Source organism: Mytilus galloprovincialis, chromosome 7 (assembly GCF_965363235.1).
Source record: "Mytilus galloprovincialis chromosome 7, xbMytGall1.hap1.1, whole genome shotgun sequence".
Taxonomy (NCBI): domain Eukaryota; kingdom Metazoa; phylum Mollusca; class Bivalvia; order Mytilida; family Mytilidae; genus Mytilus; species Mytilus galloprovincialis.
Genome location: NC_134844.1, coordinates 60,587,465 through 60,612,124, shown reverse-complemented (window position 1 = coordinate 60,612,124; position 24,660 = coordinate 60,587,465). Strand labels below are relative to the sequence as shown.

The following is a 24,660-nucleotide window of genomic DNA, read 5'->3' as shown; positions in this document are numbered from 1 at the left end:
TCGTGATATGCTGGTCGTATTTCATTTATTTTCAGTAGAAAAAATATTACAGATTGTGTTTATGTTAATAAAAGAAAAATATTTGTTCAGGGATGAAAATGTGTCAGTTATCAGTGCCAGTCCTAGAGTCAGAATTTGACCCGAAGCGATAGAAATCCCGGTCGATCAGAGCCTCTAACAAATTAATTCAATATTAAAAGATCATAAAATAAACTGAAAAATTACCAGGACATTACCGTCTTTGACTTTGTATTTATAATGTATTCTATATCAACCAATGAATTTTCTCGACATAAAATATCAAAAAGGCAAAAATTAGGACGTGGAAAGTGTACACGTCAATCATGAATTATGAAGATATCATGTTTCACAGGTTTTTAACTACAGCACTTGTAAGTTTATCGAATTTCCCAAATGAATTGGAAGTGCCACGCATGATACATGACACGACCATGAAACCACTTCGGTGCATGTGTACTAATTTTAGATATAGGTTCATATCATATTATTACAAATGGACAAAAAGGGCTGTATCTGTTATTGAACAAAACCAAAGAAACAAATGTCTGTATAGATGCATGTTTTAAAAAAAAAAACCGGACATGTGTTATTTTGACACAATTAATGGCTGGTGGAAATTATTCTCACTCTGTCAGAATTCCCACAATACATTACTCAGTATGTGTCGTAATTTCTGCTTCTTGCTAGGTTTTGATATAGTTACATGTATAAAGCCAGCAAATACGAATATCTCATAAAATTAGTAAATACACAGGGTAATAAATAAATACGGACGTCAAATCTGTTGTCTGTTCTCTCTCATCATTGGTAATCATACTTATCATGCTTATACAATTTAACAAGGGTACCCAAATAGCACATTCCTGAACTTAAAGTCTAATAGATTAGAGAACGGTAACAGGATTATGGGAAACATGCCAGAGAGAACAACCTGTCCAAAGAGCAGAAATAAGCCTAATGCCACTTATAGGTCTTCAATGCATTATTGAGAAAAGTTCACACATGACAGTAGGGTTCAGCTGGGTACTGCTATTTTGCATGTTGCATGTTGCATGTTGCCTGTTGAATGTTGACTTAAAGGATAAAGTTAATTCTTTATTTACTTTAAACAATACAGTTTATCAGTATAATATGCATAAACAGTGTTCCAGCTAGGATTTGAAAATAGAGGGGCGCGTTTTTAAAAAGGGCACTTTAGCGCGTTCTCACTGAAAAAAAAATCAAATACTTAATATTACCACATAAAGACATATTTCTTGATGCATGGTGGGTCTAAGATGAATTTGCAACGCGATGCGCTGCGTTGTTTTGTAGAATTATTTTTATTACACTTGTGAAATGAATTGTGCATGTCAGTTTAAAAACTTCACATAAATCTGCAATACAGTCAGGAACAATACTTAACATTTTCTCTGAAGGCCAGCCTGGATTCAAAAGTTTTTACAAGGGCCCTGTAGAATTTTTTTAGGCCTTACCAGGTTTGTTTTTACTGCAGGCAGTATAACCATGTATTTTCAGACTGGTGAACTTTATATATATTTGTAATATTATTGAGAAAAAAAAACAAAAAAAACAGCCCCCCTTTCCATACCCCTAGATGTAAATTATTTTAATAAAAAAAGTATTATCAGTTTCACCCCAAGAAATTATTATAATTTTTCATGAATAAATCTTAGAAGTTGTAATCAAAATGATTTCCAAAATGAAATTCCTACTGTCTATAAATAACAATGAAATGTAACTGTTTCCTGTTAATAAGGGGTTTCCCGAATTTTCCCGCCAAAAAGCACATGGCTTTGAACAATTGTAAACAAAGCATTCAATTTGTGATCATGGATTACAGTTTTAATTAATTTAATTTGGATATAGATATTCAACTTAAGGTACAGTCAAGCAATGTTTTTACTTTCTTCTGGATTAAAACTAGTTTGAAAGATCAGTTTCAAAAATAAAAACATCAAAACAAAAACGATCTGAATTGTTAATATTCAGTGACCCATAAATTTTTTGAACTCTGCTATGGAGGTCAAAGTTACATCATGTTTCATGCATTTTGCGTGTTGACCTATTGGAATGATTCTTTTTAAATGACATAATAAATAACAAATACAATAGAAATGAACACCGTTCACATTTATTTTATAAATTATATTTTGCATCGTCAGGTGTTAAAATAATCAATTTATTTAACTTCGATGTTTGGTGCTTCAGGGTAAAGGGATTAGACAGGGTCGTAAATTTCACCTGATCAAGTAATTGACTCTAATCAAATAGGTGATTATAATCAGGTAACAAGTGTCAACAATTTTAATCTGTTGCCTTAATGAAGTGTGTGTATAAAGAACTCAACAAAATGGCGACGATATGAGGAAAAAAGATCGTTTTTTAAACTTTTTTTCAAAAGGGCACAGAGGGGCGCAGGGGCGCAAAATTTCGGGGGCGGGGCGCGGCGCCCCTCCATTTCATGCTAGCTGGAACACTGATAAATATACAGTTTACAAGTTGTATAACGTTAACATACACATAAATAACAAACGTCAGAAATATCAGTCACATATTATACAGTTTGTGAGTTTCAATAAAATTGAGAAAGGAAATGGGGAATGTGTCAAAGCGACAACAGCCCGACCATAGAGCAGTCCACAGCCAAAGACCACCAATGGGCATGATGGGTCTTTAATGTAGCGAGAAACTCCCGCATCAAGAGGCGTCCTTCAGCTGGCCCCTTAAAATATACTAGTTCAGTGATAATGGACGTCATACTAAACTCCGCATTATACACAAGAAACTAAAATTTAGAATCATACAAAACTAACAAAGGCCAGAGGCTTGGGACAGGCGCAAAATTTTGGCGGGGTTAAACATGTTTGTGAGATCTCAACCCTCCCCCTCAAACTACATATAATAAACATAGGTCTAAAATATTATTCCTGCACTTAAATGCATAGAGTAAGTACTTTCCTAAATTACAGAGTTCCTTAGTGTTTTCAACAGAAAGCCATTGTACTAATTTATAAGTTGACGGTCCTTTAATATTTCTTGATAAACTTGTTACGTATATCATTATAATTTGTACATTGTAAAATAAAATGAAATTCACCCTCTACTACACAAGTACATTTTATCACACATTATACACATTCAATTATTTCTACTTATTCCATAAAAACGACCCGTTTCAATGCATAGATTATGTGAGGACAGGCGAATTCTCGTTATCCACTTACAAGCTATTACAGGAATACATTTTTGTAAATAAAATTGTAATTCTACATTTGACACAATATACTTATATATATTCTACTCTTGTTTAGCTTGATCATATATCCGTAGTTTGGTTGATAGTAAAAAAGGAACTATCCAAACAAAGTACCCATTGGTTGTCCCAATAATAATTCATACCAAGATCATAAAAAATTGTTTTAATACAAGTTGCCCAATTTTTGCATTTATTGCTATTTGCTACTAGTTCTTTGGAACATGACTTTATAATACAACTTTCACTACCGTGAATTTAAGTTCATAATTTGAGCATCCTAAAATTTCGCTCATATAACAATGGAAATCTTCCTAATTCATAATATACCATTACATTAGAAGTGGACTTCTTGACACCTAGTAATGTTTAACAATAGTCCAAATAAACTTTTTCTACATTTTGGTGCTCTATGAACACCCCAAACTTCACAACTATACATTAAAATACTACATACATAAGTGTCAAATAAACTTATAGAAGTTAATTACAGTGTTCAGGTATAAGGATGATGCCTTTTCATCATAACATAGCTTTCCTGCCTTGTTCAGCAGTGGTTTTGAGTAATATAAAATTTACAATTATAATGAAATAACACACCAGATAACAAAAAGGAACTACAATATCTAATGGTTTACCATTAAAAATCCATGTCTCAGTAAGACTAATTTTCCCACCTTTACGAAAAACTACCTTAAATGACATTTTTTTTGTACATTAAGGAAGTCTTTTCTGTCGTTTTTGTTTGTTGTTGTTTGATTGCTGTTTCAATGACATCATTCAAAATTATATAACAATACCTTCATTTTAAAGGGTGTTTAATTAATTTTTATGAGAACAAATTTAGGTATTTTAAGTTTTTACCAGTGTCTGTAAATTTAACTTTTTTTATGTTGAAGTACATGAAGTAACAGAATCTAAAAAATAAAGGCTAAACATTTTAAATATTCATTTGTTAAATGTACACGAGGTTCAATGTTTAGGTTTATATTATAACTAAATGTGTACGAGTCAAATTTATTCTGCACTATATTATGCTTGGTAACATAAAATGGACCATACATGAATCTATCTGTTGACATAGTGTATACTTCAATTCATTTGAAATTTATAATTAATCTATCAACAAAAGTCATCAAAACTTGGATTCTGGAGACTGATCTAAGTATTAATTAGATATATGGGATTATTTGATAGAATTTTATGACCTGTTAATTATTTTCAATGTCAGAGATTTTCTCTCAACATAGAGATTTTTATATTCGGCTAACATAAATAAACAACTTATCAAGCTAAAGGTGAAATGATCAATTGTTGTATGGGGTCATACAACAATTGATCATTTCACCTTTAGCTTGATAAGTTGTTTATTTATTTTATTTAATTAAGGAATGCCCATGTGAAATGGTTTATTTTAAAAAGAAGAAAAGCGAAAGGAAGACAAACTTAAGCTCAATGACAGTATTTTAAACTATAATTAAAAGACAGATATTGATAAAAGTGCAGACTCCATGATGTATGTCATAGATATAAGGGTGAAAATACGATGACTGATAAAACAAAATTGACTGATAAAACAAAATTACAAAAAGTATTTGTATATCTAAATTAAAAATTCATCCAATTTTACAAAAACTGTAAAAGAAATAATGGAACATCATGCAACACGCAACATGCAACAAGAACGGATTGGAAAAAGCGCAAAAAAACCTCCAAAACTTAAAAAGATGAAAAAGTATGCAAAAAGTGCACTACACATTTATGACGTAATTAATCTAATGACGTGATTCGTTAACGCATCCATCGGATTATGGCTAATCCTTATCCGTGGTTAATCCTCCAGTTTATTCGTTTGAGTGAGGGATCACAAATAATTTAACCAGAATGTAGGACATATAAAAGAATACTGCAAAGAAATTTCAAAACCATTGCCTTTTTCATGCTGATTTTCACAATTCATTCGACAAAGAAGTTTGTCTTGATATCATACAGGTATGCCAATGTTCCATTAAAACGACATCAGAGAATTTTAATGCATGGACAAAATTTCGATAATTTCTTTTCTTTGTTGCTGCGTTTAATTTTTCTAGGCTTTATACGGCATACTTTTATAGAAATTTCAAAGGCAAAACTGTGAGTTAGTTAAACATGAATAATAAATCAATCATTATGGCATGTATGGGTTGTATACATAAGATACAAGGAAAAATATTTAATACTGTATTTATCGTGTGCAAATGCAATGTCCTGTATAGCGTAAATAAATATTCTTGCCGGATTGTGCCGGCCAAATTAGCATTCCAGGTCAACATGACACTTTGAATTCATACATGTAACATGTTTCCTAGTAAAATACATGTTCTTTGGTCATCGGTGCATGTCTGTACTAATTTATTATTTGTCCCTTCTTCCAAAATAAAAGATAGCAAAACCGCAAACAACCTGAAAACTTTGTGAATTATAAATTCTAAATTACAATCACAGTGACTTATTATTGTACGTTTGTCAAGAATTAATGAACACATTATTTTTCATATTAAGATACGACAGAAATTTCCTATTAATTAAAAAAACTCTAACAATGTTAGATCAGGTCTTCATTTAATACAATTAATTAACTGATGGCATTTCCGAAGATCATATAAGAACAAAACAACATTTTAGAAAATTAGCAGGTCGAAAAGAAGAGATTGATCTGTATGTTCTGTACAAAATGTCCCTGGTGGCAGGAAAAGGCCGAAAATGTATATGCATGTTTGCTCTCTGTCGTAAAGTTGTTCATATATATCATGTAATAAATATAAGAAACGCAGCAGACGATGTAACACAGACGAATACAATATCTTCCTTGAGAAATGTTTAAGTTATATGAATCAAGCTCATATAATGAAGTTGTTCACAAAGAATAATCACAAACTTTCTTTAATTTATAAGTAGTGACAAAATAATTTTAATACATCTCTTTTCATATTACCGAATTTTGACCCGGGAGAATATGATTTAAAGACAGGTTTGCCTTCTCCGGGTAGGCCATTTCTTGTATCAGTTTAAGAGAGGGCAACTGAAAGAAGTAAAGTCAAACTTACAATCGGTGAAATTATTTTGCCATGTTTCATGGACACATAAAATAGTTACCCCTACTCTAGGCCCATAAAAAAAGATTTTATTTTACCTCATTAAGCTGCTCTTACTAGAACCGGGACCAGAATATCTTATAACACGTAACTTGTCTAAATATTATAACTTCGCGATCAAAAATCGGTAAAATATGTAAGAAAATGGCCTTTTATTAAAACAGGTTATCAATCTCGCCATTTTTAGTTAACATCTTTTTTGGCGCTATTATATGTACTTGTACTATGCGTTATCGAAAAGACAATAAAAAAAAAATTTATTTGGCAGCGAAAGGGTTAAGCAATAATGTTGGTTATTTTGTCAAAATGGATGCTCCACACTAAACCTTGAAACATGCTTATGAATCAAATTAAAAACATACAAGGCTAACAAAGGCTAAGTCTTCCATACTTGGGACAGGCACAAATATGGGATAGGGTTAAACATGTTTTGTGAGATCTCAACCCTCCCCCTTCATACCCGTAGCCAGGGGGGTTCAGGGGGTACGGACTAACTCCCCCCCTTGAAAACGAATATTGAAGCACTGTTAAAGTCAACGCTCTGGTCGAAATTGTGACTGTCAAAGTCATGTTTGTGAGTCCAAATACCCCCTCTTGGAAATTCCTGGCTACGGGCCTGCCCTTTACCTCTAGCAAATGCGGAAATAACAACCACACAGCAATATGAACAGAAAAATTCAGTTTAAAATAATTCAGTCTTATTTCAGTCAGGGATATAACTCTATAGGGCTATTACAGAAAAATAACATACATTTGTTACTGTTGACTAAAAAATCAAAGAACTGTGATAACATATGTACATGTATGTTACATGTTTCAAAGGGACAATATACATCATTAGTTTCTAGTAAAAATGTATACAATGTATCTTGATATCTATATCACTAACGGAAAGCTTCATACTAAAATTTATGATAAAAGAGATGATTTTTCATTTCATATTGTCATGATCGTTAATTATCCATTTTTAGATGGTGACGTTCCCTTGTCACCATCTTATGGTGTTTATATACATGTATCATGTATATCTCAACTTGTACGATTCTCTGGTGTATGTAACAATGTTTTAGATTTTAACGAGAGAAATTTATGTATTACTGAAAAATTATTACACCAGGGTTTTTAATATCACAAACTAGTCAAAACATTTACTAAATTTTATCATCGGTATAAGGACATCATTCGTAAATATACATGTAGCTCAACATGCAGACTTCTTATACGTTCAGGTATTTCACATCCAATTTTTTATGGAAATATTCTATATTCGCTGCATTTTTGGGCCTGTCCCAAGTCAGGAGCCTCTGGCCTTCCTTAGTCTTGTATTATTTTTAATTTTAGTTTCTTGTGTACAATTTGGAGTTTAGTATGGCGTTCATTATCACTGAACTAGTATATATTTGTTTAGGGGCCAGCTAAAGGACGCCTCCTGGTGTTGGAATTTCTCGCTACATTGAAGACCTGTTGGTGACCTTCTGCTGTTGTCTATTCTATGGTCGGGTTGTTGTCTCTTTGACACATTCCCCATTTCCATTCTCAATTTTAAGTTCAATTGATAAATACTATATTATCTTTATGTATACTTAACTACAGAAAGATAATAGTTCATAGTTTGTCAATTCTGCATAGTACATGTACACATATTGCAGAAAAAAATATGCCTGTATTAACTAAAGGGTGTTATCACAGCTACTCAAAAGCATTTGCTCGGACACAGATCATGCTTAATTACAATGTATTCTTATTTATTGTAAGAAATAATGAAATGAATGACAAGAGCATGTAATGATGTTCTGCGCAAGTTTCCCAGTAATTCCCAAGTGTCTCATATAATAAGTTACATTCCTTAAATAACTAAGCCTTGTTATTACAGCTAAATCTATCTCTTCAAAGCCTTGTCTCATTGATTTACCATGATTAATCAAAAATGTATTTATCTAATTAAAAAATTTGTTATCAAGGCTATGCATTTAGTTTCTGCGCAATGTCTCAAGGGTTCCATAGAGCCTACTATAGATTAAAATATTTTACAAATAACAAACATATGTTACTACTGATTTAGAAAATTTAATGAAAAAAGAGTAGACAACTCATGAAAGTATGTACAGTAATAACACATGCAAGTTATTTTCTGTAATAACCCTATAGAGTTATATCCCTGACTGTAGTTTGATGTTATAACAATAAATAAAACTAAGCAAAATGACAACATGGACAATGATCCACACAAATTCAAATAATAAACCAATAATATGAGTTACAATTACAAATGTACATGTATTTCAGATTAGAAAAGGAGAGAAGCTCTTGAGAAGAACTGAAAATCTAATCCAATATCCAGACTGATGTAAATCTAAACAGGAAAGCATAGTTATTTCAGTGCAATATATATATATATATATATATATCCAACAGTTTCTATGATTTATTGATGTCTTGACAATAAAGCTATCTGAACATGCTGAAGGAGATATCTGTGCCTTAGTAAATAATGAACATAAACAATTAAATTCTGTATCAGGAAAATGAAAAAAAACATATCCTGATCAAAAGCATTGACTAACGAAGTATGTTGACATTCACAGACAGGTTGTCATTATTTTTAAGCAAAAACCAAATAATCCAATTTCATATATATGAAAGTAAACATTTCCTAGTTGTATCCTAACCAGATGTTGAAAAATAAATCTTATGATGGAATTGAGTCTCCAAGAAGATGTTGTAGAGAACAACGACAATAGATCATTTGATGAGATTAAGGTTGAAGGTGAAATTTTGACATGGGACACCCTCTGGTTTGAAGTTTGTAGTTCTGGGGAGCAAAATGAAGATAACAAGGAGACTGTAAATACTTGCCATGAAACAGTCAGCTCTGAAACTACCAGCTCTGATCAAGTTGTGCATAGTACACAGATAAGTATGTTTACTTTTAGGGTAAAAGTTTAATGAACTGTCAATTCAGAAATTATTGTGAGGTTTTTATTGATGTGAATAATACAATTACTAGAGTATCCCAATTAATATGAAATCACATTCTGATAAAGATCTGGTAAACAATTGTCTGTACGTAGCTTTTTTTTTCTAAAATAACAATACATAAATTTAATTAATATAAAATAATCATGATAATTGAATGTCTGAATTTACATTATTATTTTAGCAAAATTATTTACAATATGTTTTTTAATGACATATCTTACACTGCAATATAACTTTACAAGAATAAGGTGACAACAGATTTCAATGCAACAAATGCATGCATGATGCAGACATTCAATGATATTAGCCTGAGGTTAACATGCTCTTTTCAACAATGAGAAAGTCTGCACCCATACTGGCCATAGCAAGGTTCAAATGTCTTGACATAAGATATATAAGTAACTTAATTCAATTAATAGTATTATACATGTATGTACCAAAAACCTTAAAATCAAACGTGACACACAGCAAACTAACAACAAACACTGAATTACGGTCTTCAACTTTGTACTTTATTTGGCCATTTTAACTTTTTTGGATTCGAGCATTACTGATGAGTCTTTTGTAGACGAAACGCGCGTCTGGCGTATATAGAAAATTTAGTCCTAATATCTATGATGAGTTTATTTACAGGAATTATGTTCATTTAGTGAATGAACGTAATTCCTGTAATTCAGTAAATGTTAACTATGGAGTTGAATGAAGGTGAATGTGAGTGTTTCACTTTGTAATATATATCATTGTATATCTCCTCAATCATATTTATAAGACATTTAACTGATAAATATCGTTGAATTGATTTTAGTTGAATTTATATTTGATGGAATCATACTATATTCACCTACATGTACTGGGATTATCTATAACCTCATCATGCTCATAACCAGGATGAAAGTGTTTAAAAAACCATACTTCGGTCTAGATGGACATACTTCGGTCTAGATGGACACACTGAGCAGGTTGTAAGTGCATTAGATACCCATGTTCATATGTGCAAAGTTTGAAATCTGAAGAAAGAAATATTTTCCTTCCTTGAAACATTAGTCTGACTCTGCCTGAGCCAAACATGTTTTGTTCTCATTACTAAATGCTAAGTGGAAGAAGTGAATAACAGTGGTCATGTCTTTAGTTTGACCTCTGGTTTCTCAACCAACCTTTATTTGAATTATTTCCAACATTAAAAGCTAGTACCCTGTTGTGTCAACTTGAACATTAGAATAACACGAATAGACCTTCTTAGTATAATTAACTTATCTATTACCAGCCCAGTAGTCAACACTTCGGTGTTGACATGAATATCAATAATGTGGTCATTTTTATAGATTTCCTGTTTACAAAACTTTGAATTTTTTCGAAAAACTGAGGATTTTCTTATCATGCTTATCCCAGGCATAGATTTATACCTTAGCCGTATTTGGCACAACTTTTTAAAATTTTGGATCCTCAGTGCTCTTCAACTTTGTACTTGTTTGGCTTTAGAAATATTTTGATATGAGCGTCACTGATGAGTCTTGTGTAGACGAAACGCGCGTATGGCGTACTTAATTTAAATCCTGGTACCTTTGATAACTATACACAAATTGCAGAAAAAATTACTTGCATCTTGTGTTCGAAATTTAAAGTCTGTTATCTATGGTGAGTTTATTTGTTATTGAAAACAGTCCATAAACAATCAATTAAAGTGTGAACAGAGAAGAGAGAATTAAGCAGCATACTCCAACTGCTATTTTACTGATTGAGTAGCATAATAAGTGTTTTTTTTTATCCTCAGAAATATGGAGATGAAAGAAGCTGAAGTAATCATTCAGTTTCTTTAACAACATTAAATATCCAATTCTCATTTTCAGAAAATGAAGATGCAAGTGACAGTGTCCTAAAAAATATATATGCGGATCACAACATTGGAATTAAAAGCAATGAAGTCTTTACAGTGCCAACCAAAAGTGTCATTTCTGAAATATCAGATGCTACTATAGAGGTCAAAAGAAGAACTTGTACTGTCAGAGATGAAGCAACAGAGTCACAACTTACAAACAAAGGCTGTGCTACTTCTAAAGACTTTTCAGGTAGAACCAGAAATGAATATGATAATGAATTTAACCAGTTAATTTCATATAAATAATTTCAATGTATCATTTATGAAAACATTAAGGGCTAGCAAAATATCATTTTACATGTAGCTATCCAAGGGTTACAATCCTGTCCCACACTCTCCACCCTTGCCATTTTAAGCCAATATGTAATTACAGTGCTGTTCCATCTAATCAATGGAAGACAAATGTCATGCCCTTGACGACTACATCATGCTTAACCAATGGAAGCACTTGAATTTAATTCAACGTGAAGGTGTACAAATGGATGTGTCTAGTGTTTACAACTCTTGTGAAACATGAACTAAAAATATACTTTGACATTCCAATATTTGCACAAGAAACATATCCAGGGACTTCAATTAGTTGATCAAGAACATTCAAATTGCCTTTACATATTGTCCTATTTTTGTAGGTAAAGAGTCTTTGCACATTCAGCATGTGACAATAAATTATTTGTATTTTCTATATATATATAAATGTGATCATCACTGACACAATGATACATATATAAATGTGATCATCACTGACACAATGATACATATCTAAATGTGATCATCACTGACACAATGATACATATCTAAATGTGATCATCACTGACACAATGATACATATATAAATGTGATCATCACTGACACAATGATACATATATAAATGTGATCATCACTGACACAATGATACATATATAAATGTGATCATCACTGACACAATGATACATATCTAAATGTGATCATCACTGACACAATGATACATATATAAATGTGATCATCACTGACACAATGATACATATATAAATGTGATCATCACTGACACAATTAATGATACAGTTTGGATCATAATCTTGTGTATCTAAAATTCTATCTTAATCGTTCAAAGTTGGAGAGGAGGATATTGGATTGTAGTACTTGGCTAGCAACAATGGCAAAATGCAACTGACCGTGCTATTAAAGTGATATGTACAATTGAACAGGGGCATGTAGAGAAAATGTTTGATAGTGAAGTATGGAACACAAGCACTATTAGTATAGAAAATAACTTAAATTATTCAAACATATGAAAAAAGTAAAGTACAATGTCACACCACAGAGCAGGACCCCAATAAGAAGCCAATTTGAAGTTGCTCAAAGCTATGAACTTAGGAGTGAGCAATAAGCAGCAATCACAAACTGTTATTTTACTGATTGAGTAGTAAAGTGAGAAATATAGGGTTAAGAAATTCAAAAGAACTAAGTAAGTCTCAAAATACTTACATGTAATGTTCTGTTTTTTTTTTCAGAAAGTGATGATACAACTGCCAGTGACCTGAACATATGTAACGATCAACACATTGATAGTAAAGGCAATGATGTTTGTGCACTCACCACCAAAAGTGCATCTTCTGAAAAACCAGAACAACCAAAAGATGATGATATTGCAGAGGTTCAAAGGAGAACTATAAGTGTCAGAGATGATGCAGCATGGTTACCGCATAGTATCAAAGGTTGTTCTACTAATCAAAACACATCAAGGAGAACATGTAAACAAACTGTTAATACAGAAAACCAGATAATTCCAAATAAAGAAAGTAAGAAAAACATTAAGGTCAGTGTATTAGATAAGGAAGCACAAAGTAAAACTTCTCAGGCAAGCATCAAGTACATACAAAATGTAAATAAACACAATATTAAATCATTACGTAAGAGTGAAAGGAGAAATGTAGAGAAAATGTTTGATAGTACAGAATGGGACACAAGTACTTTTCGTATGAAAAAAACAACTCAAACTATTGAAAAACCAACAGTTACAACTGAGATTCAACATCTTAAAGAAAGAAATAAAGAACAGCAAAAAGATACCAGTCAGAATGGGCCTTGTAATGAATTGCCTGACTCTCAATCCGGAATAACAGACAAAGATGTTCATGATTTATTAGGTGAGATTGAAATAAATATTCCATATCAGTTGACTGAAGATCAGTTCAATAAAATAAAGTCTACAACAAGTAATAGTGAACATTTAGAAGATGCTCAAATACAGAAAACATTCAGATTGAGTAATGATCAGTGCAATGATTTAAACTTTGTTACAACAAATAACAATGCAAGTGGCCAATCAGATGTCCATGTTGATTTGGAAAACTTTAGATCAAGCCTATTAAATAGTGGATCTAATAGTCAGCAAGTTGAGACATCATATGATTATAATGATCGAAGTTGTCAGTCTGCTAGATCTCTATATGGTAGAAATGATAGTGCAAATGTAACCCCACAAATCAAAGAGAGATATGTTGTTGATCTAAAATACACACAATATGGTAGGACAGCTAGTGCAACATGTGCAAAGACGATTGATATAAACCAACAAATCAAAAAATGTAATGATGTTCTAAAAGACACTCAATTTGGTAGAACAGATAGTGCAAAAACTATTAATGTTAACCCTCAAATCAAAGAATGCTATGTTGTTCTAGAAGACATTAGAAAGGGAAATGAATCAACAGAGAACACAGCAAACATTCAATCAACTGCATTAACAAAGACAATAGTAGTCAATGCTTGTAATGATTTTAATAGAGATGAGGAAAGTCATGAAAGTCTGAATAGCTTAAGAGCAAATGACAAAGAAGCGAAATATAACAAAGTTAGCAAAGTCATGAAATCTTTCAATTCCAGAACTGAAGTAAAAATCCAGAAGCAGAAAGGAAACATTTGCAAAGGACAACAATTAAATAAACTAGAAAATCAAAAGTTCCGTTTCCCATGGGAAAAAAAATTCAAACATACATGTAATGTATGTAACAAAAAGTTCAAGAAGTCACACTCTTTAAGAAATCACACCAAAAAATTTCACGAAATTCCAAAAACACAAAGACCGAAAACAACACATTGGTGCTTCCCATGTGGTAAAGAGTTTGACCTTAAGAGTAGGCTAAAAAGTCATCAGAAAATGCATTCAGATGTAAGACCTTATTCATGTAATGTTTGTTGCAAAAAGTTCAAGAAATCACAACATTTAAAAGAGCACATGCCAATCCACACTAGAGTCGGAACAAATTTACAAAAGCTGGAAAATACTCATTGGTGCTTCCCTTGTGGCAAAGAGTATAAACGTATGAGTAGGCTAAAAAATCATCAGAAAATGCATTCAGATGAAAGGCCTTATTCCTGCTGCATATGTTCTAAAAAATACAAGAGGATGTCTCATTTAAGAAGGCACAGACGAATTCACACAGGGGAAACACCATATACATGTGAATTCTGTGATAAAAAATTCAAATATCAAAGTTCTTTGTATCTTCATATGCCAATTCACAAAAATATCGCAGAGAGAAAACCTTTTCTTTGTTCTTTTTGTGGAAAATATTTTAGTGCAATGTCTAATTTTCAAATTCACAAGTTGTCACATCAAACAGAAAGAAGACAGACAAGAAAAGGTTGTCAAGAGTCTGGTAAAAATGTAGATGCAATCAGGATGAATGATCAGTCTATTGACAACCAGATTGAATTTAGTGACACAAATGTTTTAGACGAAAATTTTAAATGCTCAGAGTGTAATGCTATGTTTGAAGATAAGAACACTTTAAAACTTCATGAGGAGACACATGTGCCTGTAACATGTTTAAAGACTTTAAATTGTGTTTTTTGTGCTGAAGAATTTATTCTTGAAAGACATTTGATAAAGCATTTATATATCCATATAAGAGAGAACTATTATCACAACAATTCCAGAACTGAAGTCAAAATCCAGAAGCAGAAAGGAAACATTTGCAAAGGACAACAATTAATGAAACTAGAAAATCAAAAGTTCCGTTTCTCATTTGAAAAAGAATTCAAATATTCATGTGATGTATGTTACAAAAAGTTCACCAAGTCACAGGCTTTAAGAAATCACACCAAAAAATTTCACGAAATTCCAAAAACACAAAGACCGAAAACAACACATTGGTGCTTCCCATGTGGCAAAGAGTTTGAACTTAAAAGTAGTCTAAAAAAGCATCAGAGAAAACATACCGATGAAAGGCCTTATTCATGTAATATATGTTGCAAATCGTTCAAGTGTCCACAAAGTTTAGATTGGCACAACATAATACACAGTTCAAATACAACTTTAATAAAAAAGCAGAAAACTTCACATTGGTGCTTCCCTTGTGGCAAAGAGTTTAAACGTATGAGTAGGCTTAAAAGTCATCAGAAAATGCATTCAGATGTAAGACCTTATTCGTGTAATGTTTGTTGCAAAAAGTTCAAGAAATCACAACATTTACAACAGCACATGCCAATCCACACTAGAGTCAGAACAAAAGTACAAAAGCCGAAAAATACTCATTGGTGCTTCCCTTGTGGCAAAGAGTATAAACGTATGAGTAGGCTTAAAAATCACCAGAAAATGCATTCAGATGAAAGACCTTATTCCTGCTGCCTATGTTCTAAAAAATTCAAGAGGATATCACATTTAAGAATGCACAGACGAATTCACACAGGGGAAACACCATATACATGTGAATTATGTGATAAAAAATTCAAATATCAAAGCTCTTTGTATCTTCATATGCCAATTCACAAAAATATCACAGAGAGAGAACCTTTTCTTTGTTCTTTTTGTGGAAAATATTTTAGTGCAACGTCGAATTTTCAAATTCACGAGTTGTCACATCTAACAGAAAGAAGACAGACAAGAAAAGGTTGTCAAGAGTCTGGTAAAAATGTAGATGCAATCAGGATGAATGATCAGTCTATTGACAACAAGATTGAATTTAGTGACACAAATGTTTTAGACGAAAATTTTAAATGCTCAGAGTGTGATGCTATGTTTGAAGATAAGAACACTTTAAAACTTCATGGGGAGACACATGTGCGTGTAACATGTTTAAAGACTTTAAACTGTGTTTTTTGTGCTGAAGAATTTATTCTTGAAAAACATTTGATAAAGCATTTATATATCCATATAAGAGAGAACTATTATCACAACAATGCTTCAAAAAAAGACGAACAAAAGAGAAACATTTATAAGAAAAGAGATAGTGAACATAACAATGGTGGCATTAAAATGTTTGAGGTTAACAGTAATAAGGAATATTCACTGAATTCAAATGAGAAATATACCTGCTGCCAATGTGACGAACAATTCTGTTCTCCTGCCTTATTGAAAACACATGAGTTAACACATACCATGCCAGGACCTTCAAAATCTTATTCAAATAAATGGAAATTTAATTGTTCTGAATGTAATGCTGGCTTTAACCTCATGAGCAAATTGAAAATCCACGAGAGCAGTCATGCAGGAGTTAAAATTCATCATTGTGATCTTTGTGGACAAAATTTTCGAAATAAATCTACCCTAAAGCTCCATAATCAAATACACACTGGCGAGAATTATTTTAACTGTGACCAGTGTGACAGAATTTTTAAAAAAACAAGTAAACTGCAGGCCCATAGACAGAAAGATCATACAGGTGAAAAACCATTGAAGTGTTCTGTTTGTTTTAAAAGATTTTGTTTAAAAAGTTCACTCAATAGACACATGAAACATTCCTGTTCTCAGGCAAAAGTTTCAAATGGTATGCAGTGTAATAAAGATCTTAAGCTTGAAACTGAAAATAGTAAGAAACAGTCACCACTCAGTAGCAATGTTTGGATGAACAAAGAAACTGCGCCTAAAAAAATTGAAAGGTTTGTTTGTGAGCAATGTGGAACTGGATTTCATTACATGACTCAATATAAGCAACATAGTGTAATGCACTCTGATGTCAAACCCTTCTCTTGTGATATATGTGATAGATCATTCAGTCGAGCAAGACATTTGAAGATTCACAAGCGCATACACACTGGGGAGAAACCGTACAAATGTAAATCTTGTGATCAAACATTTTCTTCTTCAACTTTACTAATTTTCCATAGAAGGACACATACTGGGGAAAAGCCGTATTTATGTCATGTGTGTGGTTTGCAATTTGTTACAGGAAGTGGTTTGAGTGATCATCTATTGAGGCACCAGAATATCAAAGAACACAAGTGCCAAATATGTTGCAGAGAATATAAGAGTATGCGGGGTTGGAAAAAACACACAGAAACTCACAATAAACATTTTAAAGGACATGAAGGAGATAAAATTAAGTGTGAAACATGCAGAAAAGAATTTAAGAGTAAAAATGGTTTACAATCTCACAGACGTTATGTTCATTCTGGGAACAAGCCATTTTCGTGTTTGATATGTCAAAAAAGATTTGTGAAAAGTCAAAATTTAAAAAGTCACGTACGTATGCATACTGGTGAAAAGCCTTATGAATGTTCTGTATGCCAAAAAAAGTATGGTTCACAAAAGTCACAACGAGATCATCTACATGTGCACTCCGGAGAAACGCCTTACATTTGTGACACATGTGGAAAAGGATTTAGCCAATCAACAAGTTGTAAATTACACCAAAAAACACACACTTCATTTAAACAATATGTGTGTGAACAATGTGGAAAGGAATTTACTTTTAAATGTAATTACGAAAAACACATGATAACACATACAAATGAAAGGCCGTTTACCTGTAAAGTTTGTAATAAAGGGTTTACTCAAAGCAGCAGTTTGAATACACATTACAGATTACACGAGAAAGAGTTGAATTCTAAAAAGCATGAAGAGAAAGAACTTGATAAATCTCTCTCATCTGAATCCGAAAAAGGAAAGCTTGCTCATGGAAAAGTAAAAGAAATAAATCAAAGATCAACGAGTTCGATAAATTCATTGTCTTCTTCAGGAGTTGCTGCAAAAGCATCGAATTTTAAAACAGCACCAAAACAAACAACAAGATCTGAAGGACCTTATTTTCCGTGTTCTACGTGTGGAAAAGTGTTTACTCAAAAGTATAGTTTAAACTGGCATCAGCAGACACACTACGAAAAGAAACAATTTAAGTGTGATGTTTGTGGAAAGGAATTTAATTTTAAAGGCAATCTAAAAACACATATTCGTGTTCATACCAATGAAAAACCATACAAATGTCATGAGTGTGGTAAAGGTTTCAGCCAGAGTTCTAGTCTACATACACATAGTCGATCGATCGTTTACATGACAAATCAGAAACGTTACAATAAAACAATTGACAGTAGTGATTTTATTATGTAGGAACTATGCAATTAATGATTATGAATAAGAGATTGTTTTTAATAATCTTGAATACAATAGAATTCAATTCAATATTTTATTTAAGTATCAATGTAAAAATATATAGATACAAAAAGAGAGCCATTCTGTACAGAATTATAAGAAACTACATTGTATAACATTAAAAACATTATATAAAGAATTCATCTATTATATAAAACATATTGATAAGAAAAATATTTAAATTACAGTATAAAACATTTCTACGTCTATTTAAAATAAGATTACAGGTTTTGGCACAGAACAATCCATATGTAGCCTTAATAAAGTTTTGATATTTTTCACATTACATTATGGTATATAAAAATAAGTAACTAATCAAAATTAAACATTGGGAAGCATACACAGACATTATAATGATTATTGCCTTATGATAAACAGTTGTGACAGAGTGAGACTTCTGTAGTTCACCCAAAACATGTACACATTATCCATCTACAAAGGGGAATTTTTGTTTAGACTGGATTTAAAGCAAGGTAGGGCAGATTGGCATTTTCTAGTTATATTGGCTATAATCTATAGCATTATATGCATCAATAATTGCACTAGACTAAAAATTGGGATACCCAGTTTTCTGCTAAAGTGACAAAACTCGAACTCTATTGTATACTTATCTCCTGATCAACAACAAAAGGGACAGTTGATCTTTAAATTTATGTTAAAACTTACAATAGAAACGACACAACATTAAAACGTAACACACACACAGAAACGGACTAAGCATAAGACAAAATCCTATGAGAATAACAAATATAACATCAAAACCAAATACATGAATTTGGGATAGATAAATACCGTGACACGTCTTATAGTAATGTGACTTCACACTCAAAAATAAGAGAAAACAAACGACACAACGGAAACACAACGTTAAAATGTAACACACACAATAACGAAATATAATATAATAATGGCCATATTCCTGACTTGGTACAGGAGATTTTTAAAGGAAAAAATGGTGGGTTGAACCTGGTTTTGTGGCATGCCAAACCTCTCTCTTTTATGACCATCAGTGGCGAATCCAGAGGGGGGCGTACAGGGTGTACACCCCCCTTTACCCGGACTTTTTGTTTGTTTGTAAAATGATTAATCAGACTAGACTTCGTGAACTTTGCCATTTCCCGTGTACTACTATTTAATTTTTATGCGACAATTCTTGACTTATAAAGATATTTTTCGCTGGAATTTACTGATTATCAAAGTCATGTGATTCGCTATGGTGGAGTTGATCTGCAGTTCGTCGAATAAAACGTCTCTCGGTCATTTTGAAATTCAAATTACAGTAACACATTGCGTAGGCTGAGGATGACAATCATGACACCTTCAAAGCGACTCAGAATTTAGCAAGAACATATTGACTTCTATTTCATTATTCCACCAAACAGAAAGTAATGCTCTATAGACTATTACACTCTCATGAAAGAAAAGTTCCAGAGCGATATTATCTAACTACGGAAACATATTTTACTCCAAACGCCCCAGCCTTTTTTAAAATAATATAGCTGAATAATGATCCCCAGTCAGTATAAGCTCTATATAGATTTAAAGTCGTAAGTACGAACCATTTGATTTGAGGAGACAATCTTAAATATTTGAGAGAAAAAAAATTGACTCTTAAACAAAAATTCTGGACGCAAAACAAAAATCTTGTCCACTTTTTTGCTATTAGAAACGATAATTCCCAACAGAATTATTTAGCATTAAATGAACATGACACGGGAAATGGCAAAGTTCACGAAGTCTAGTCTGATTATTCATTTTACAAAAAAAAGAAGAAAAAGTCCGAGTAAAGGGGGGCGTACGCCCTCTACGCCCCCTCTGGATTCGCCACTGGTGGTCCATCTTAATAATGTCTAGTATATACCGTTGACAACACTATTTGATATATATTTTACCGAGTATTTTGTTCATTAAGATTTTGTTTTTGTGGAAAAAAATTATAATTTGGTTTTTGTCGAGCCTGCAAGTGATCCGGTGGCGGCGGCTACGACGGCGGCGGCTACGGTGGCGGCGGCGGCGTTAGCTCACTTCTTAAAAGACCTGGATGCTTCATACTTTGTATATAGATGCTTCATGTTACGAAGTTTCCGTCAGTCACATGTCCAATGTCCTTGACCTCATTTTCATGGTTCAGTGACCACTTGAAAAAAAAGTTCAGATTTTTTGTAATGTTGAATTCTCTCTTATTATAAGTAATAGGGTAACTATATTTGATATGTGCGTACCTTGCAAGGTCCTCATGTCTGTCAGACAGTTTTCACTTGACCTCAACCTCATTTCATGGATCAGTGAACAAGGTTAAGTTTTGGTGGTCAAGTCAATATCTCAGATACTATAAGCAATAGGGCTAGTATATTCGGTGTATGGAAGGACTGTAAGGTGTACATGTCCAACTGGCAGGTGTCATCTGACCTTTACCTCATTTTCATGGTTCAGTGGTTATAGTTAAATTTTTGTGTTTTGGTCTGTTTTTCTCATACTATATGCGATAGGTCTACTATATTTGTTGTATGGAATGATTGTAAGGTGTACATGTCTAGCGGGCAGATGTCATATGTGACCTTAACCTCATTTTCATGGTTCAGTGGTCAAAGTTAAGTTTTTGAGTTTTGGTCTTTTTATCTAATACTATATGCCATAGGTCAACTATATTTGGTGTATGGAAATATTTTATGATCTTTATGTCAGTCGCGCAGGTTTTATTTGACTGTGACCTCATTTTCACGGTTCATTGCACAGTGTTAAGTTTTTGTGTTTAGGTCTATTTTTCTTAAACTATAAGTAATAGGTCAACTATATATGTTGTATAGAAGCATTGTTAGCTGTACATGTCTGCAAGGCATGGTTCATCTGACCTTGACCTCATTTTCAAGGTTCATTGGTCTTTGTTTAGTTATCTTGGTTAATGTAAAGTTTATGTGACAGTTGTAAGAAAGCTTAGCTTTATACTTGGGACTATCAACATAATATCAATGATTAGTATAGAAGGCGAGACATTTCAGCGTGTGCACTCTTGTTGACGTATATCAAAAGAGGTCAATTTCAATTATTCACAAGCTTAAAAGCACTTCCTCTGAAAATATGAACAGTAATGGTATCACAAAAATGTACCTTCACTTTTATAAAGAACGAATGCTTAATCATAAAAAAAAATAGTTCACCGTACGGTTTTCAACAATGAGCAAAAAAAATAACGTATTGTCAGCAATAAAAAGTCTAGAAAATTAATGACAAATGTGAAACAATTCAAACTAGAAAACTAACAGCCTAATTTATGTACAAAAATGAACGAAAAATAATACCGTAACACAGCAACAAATGATAGCCACAGAATTACAGGCTCCTGACTTGAGAGGCACAGATGACATTGCATACAGAGGCGGGGTTAAACATGTTAGCGGGATCCCAACCCTCACCTAGCCTGGGATAGTCGTGTCACAGTACAACATATTTAGATAAGAACAAACTATAAAATCAGTTGAAAAAGACTCAACTCATCAGATATGGATACAAATAGAAATACACCAAACAAAAAGTCAGTGGACATTAAGTATCGATCTGAGAGTATTCGCGGTTACTGGTAGTTAGTTCAATGTCACTAACAACAACTAATAAAAAATAAAACTTGAATCTAAAAGTTAATTATCATAGGCGGATCCAGGGGGCCCGGGCCCCCTTTCGTGGGAAAAATTTGGTTGATTATATAGGGAATCGCTGAAGCATGACTGGAACGACCCTTTTTTTAGGTCAGTCCAAACCCCACCCACCCCGTTATGAAAAGTTCTTGATCCGCCACTGGTTATCAATCAGTTCACATCCAATTAAAATCCAATAGATATAGTGCAAACACGTCATAAACAGACAGCGAAAACATACATATAACATTATGCAAAGCCAAGATACAGGACAGATTGTAGATCATATGTATATATATATAATAACAATTATATTTAGTTTGCTTTTAATTCACTGATAATCAAAATCAATATTAATAATATCTTTATTTGCAAAACAGACAAAAAACAATTTTGGTTATGGCAAATACATTGACAAAACAAAACATGATCAAACATAATGAAAACTCGACAATATTATAAGAGATATGATAAAAACAGTTATTGTTCTCCTTTCCTCAGTTCTAATGACTCTTTAATAAAGAAACAACTGCTTTTACATCATTTGGTGTTGATAGATTTAGTAAAATCACGAGTTTATCAGTAAAATTAAGTGTATTAAAATTTACATATTTTTGTATATAATATTTTAGAAAGATTTCTCTTTTATTTTTATTTATTTTACAGTTAAAGAAAAAATGGAATTCATCGTCCAAGACATTACATATTTTACATTTTCTTTCATTTCGTGGTATTTAGGTACATGTATATCGTTTAAGAGACAATGATCGCTTATTCTAAATTTGGTTAACATTTTTCTTGTTTCTTTACTTGGGTGCGATAGGTAGTATTTCATTTGGTTATTTATATTAGATTTAAGAAATTTATATAGATATATTTTATTATTTTCGTTTAAGTTATTTATTTGATCACCAATAAGAGTTTGATAATATTTAATATAACTCTTTTTTAATTGGGGTTTTAACATTTTAGTCTGTTTTAAAGTTTTAGTTTCCTCAATAAGTTTGATGTCAATATTTATATCTTGTGACACATTTTTTGCAAAAGTATACCAAGAGTATGTTTCCTTAGTATCTAAACTTTTAGTTAATTTAAATGCTTCATTAAGAAGTGGGTTTAGATTTTCACTATTTAATCTAGATAGGTACATCATAGTTTGGGTTTTTATGAATGTTTCTAATGGTAGAAGTCCTAGTTCATTTCTAACAGCTAGATTTGTTGAGCTTCTTTTTGTCCCAAGTACTTGTTTAATAAAATGTAGCTGGTTTTTTTCTAAAATAGTTTTATCAATAAAATGAATAGCATCTGGTGTTGAGCTATTTTTGTTACCTCGGAGTTGAGCTCTATAAAATTGAATATAAGTGTCCATATAACATATTTCACTATTATATGTTAGAATAGGTTTGACCAAAGTTTCAAAAAGGTTGCAAGACACTCTCACAGGAAGTTGTCCAAAGCCTGATGAGTAAGAGTTAATAGCAAATAAAACTTTTCTTGCCTTTTTTCCAAGATCTGCCAATAAAAACATATTCAAACGCCTAATAACAGTGTTATTAAATTGGTAACCTTTTGAATTTTATTTAAAGGATCGATATTATCGTTTACATTTAATTTATTTTAAGTTTTTTTTTTTTTTTTTACTTTGGGTACTTGAAATATCGGCAGTATATTTAGTAACTTCTTGATTACTTAACGAAAACATATAATCATAGTGGCGGATCCAGGGGAAGGGTGTCGGGGATTAGAAACCCCTCTTTTTTGGCCGATCAATGCATTTAAATGGGGACTTATAATTGGAACCCCCTTTTATTCTGGATTGGGACCCCCCCCCCCCCCTTTTTAAATGGCTGGATCCGCCCCTGTACCTACAACCGGTCTATAAACTTTGTTCGATTTTATCATGAAAGTACGTCAGTTAACTGTGTATGTAGAATTTTGACCAGTGTGAGAAAGTGTGAAAATTCTAAAAAGGTTGTGGGCCAGGAAATTAAATACTACGCGGATTGACGGAAGAAAACGAGGGTATCACCGTTTTAGTTTTTATATTTAGAATCCCTTCTAAATCAACCAATGATTTTTCTCGACTCATAATATCAATGTCAAAAATTAGGACGCAGAAAGTGTGCCAATTTTAAAGTTCTCATGTTTCACAGAATTTAAAACATATCCAGGTGTAAGTTTTATAACAAGTTTTGACACAGAATTTGAAGTGTAGATCAGACTATATATAGCTATATCCCATCTTTACTATTTTAGATAATATTGGACAGAACGCCTCCTTTTCAGTAAAGCTGAGACTACTATAACAGTTAGTCCGAGATTACGGCCCCAGCATGTCTGGCAAAACAGCCGTTGGACGTCAGAGTAATCTCGGACTATATAACAGTATACTCAGAGTAAAGCTAGTGGAA

General features: G+C 32.4%; 1 protein-coding gene across 1 annotated transcript; it reads left to right on the top strand.

Annotated features, from left to right (window-relative positions):
- The first annotated feature begins 308 nt into the window (after positions 1-308).
- LOC143083406 (uncharacterized) lies at positions 309-18,817 on the top strand. Its single transcript, XM_076259658.1, has 4 exons — positions 309-392; positions 8,698-9,328; positions 11,238-11,456; positions 12,757-18,817. Exons 2-4 carry the CDS (start codon positions 9,103-9,105, stop codon positions 18,573-18,575), a joined length of 6,264 nt encoding a protein of 2,087 aa, XP_076115773.1. The 5' UTR covers positions 309-392; positions 8,698-9,102; the 3' UTR covers positions 18,576-18,817.
- Positions 18,818-24,660: the final 5,843 nt, after the last annotated feature.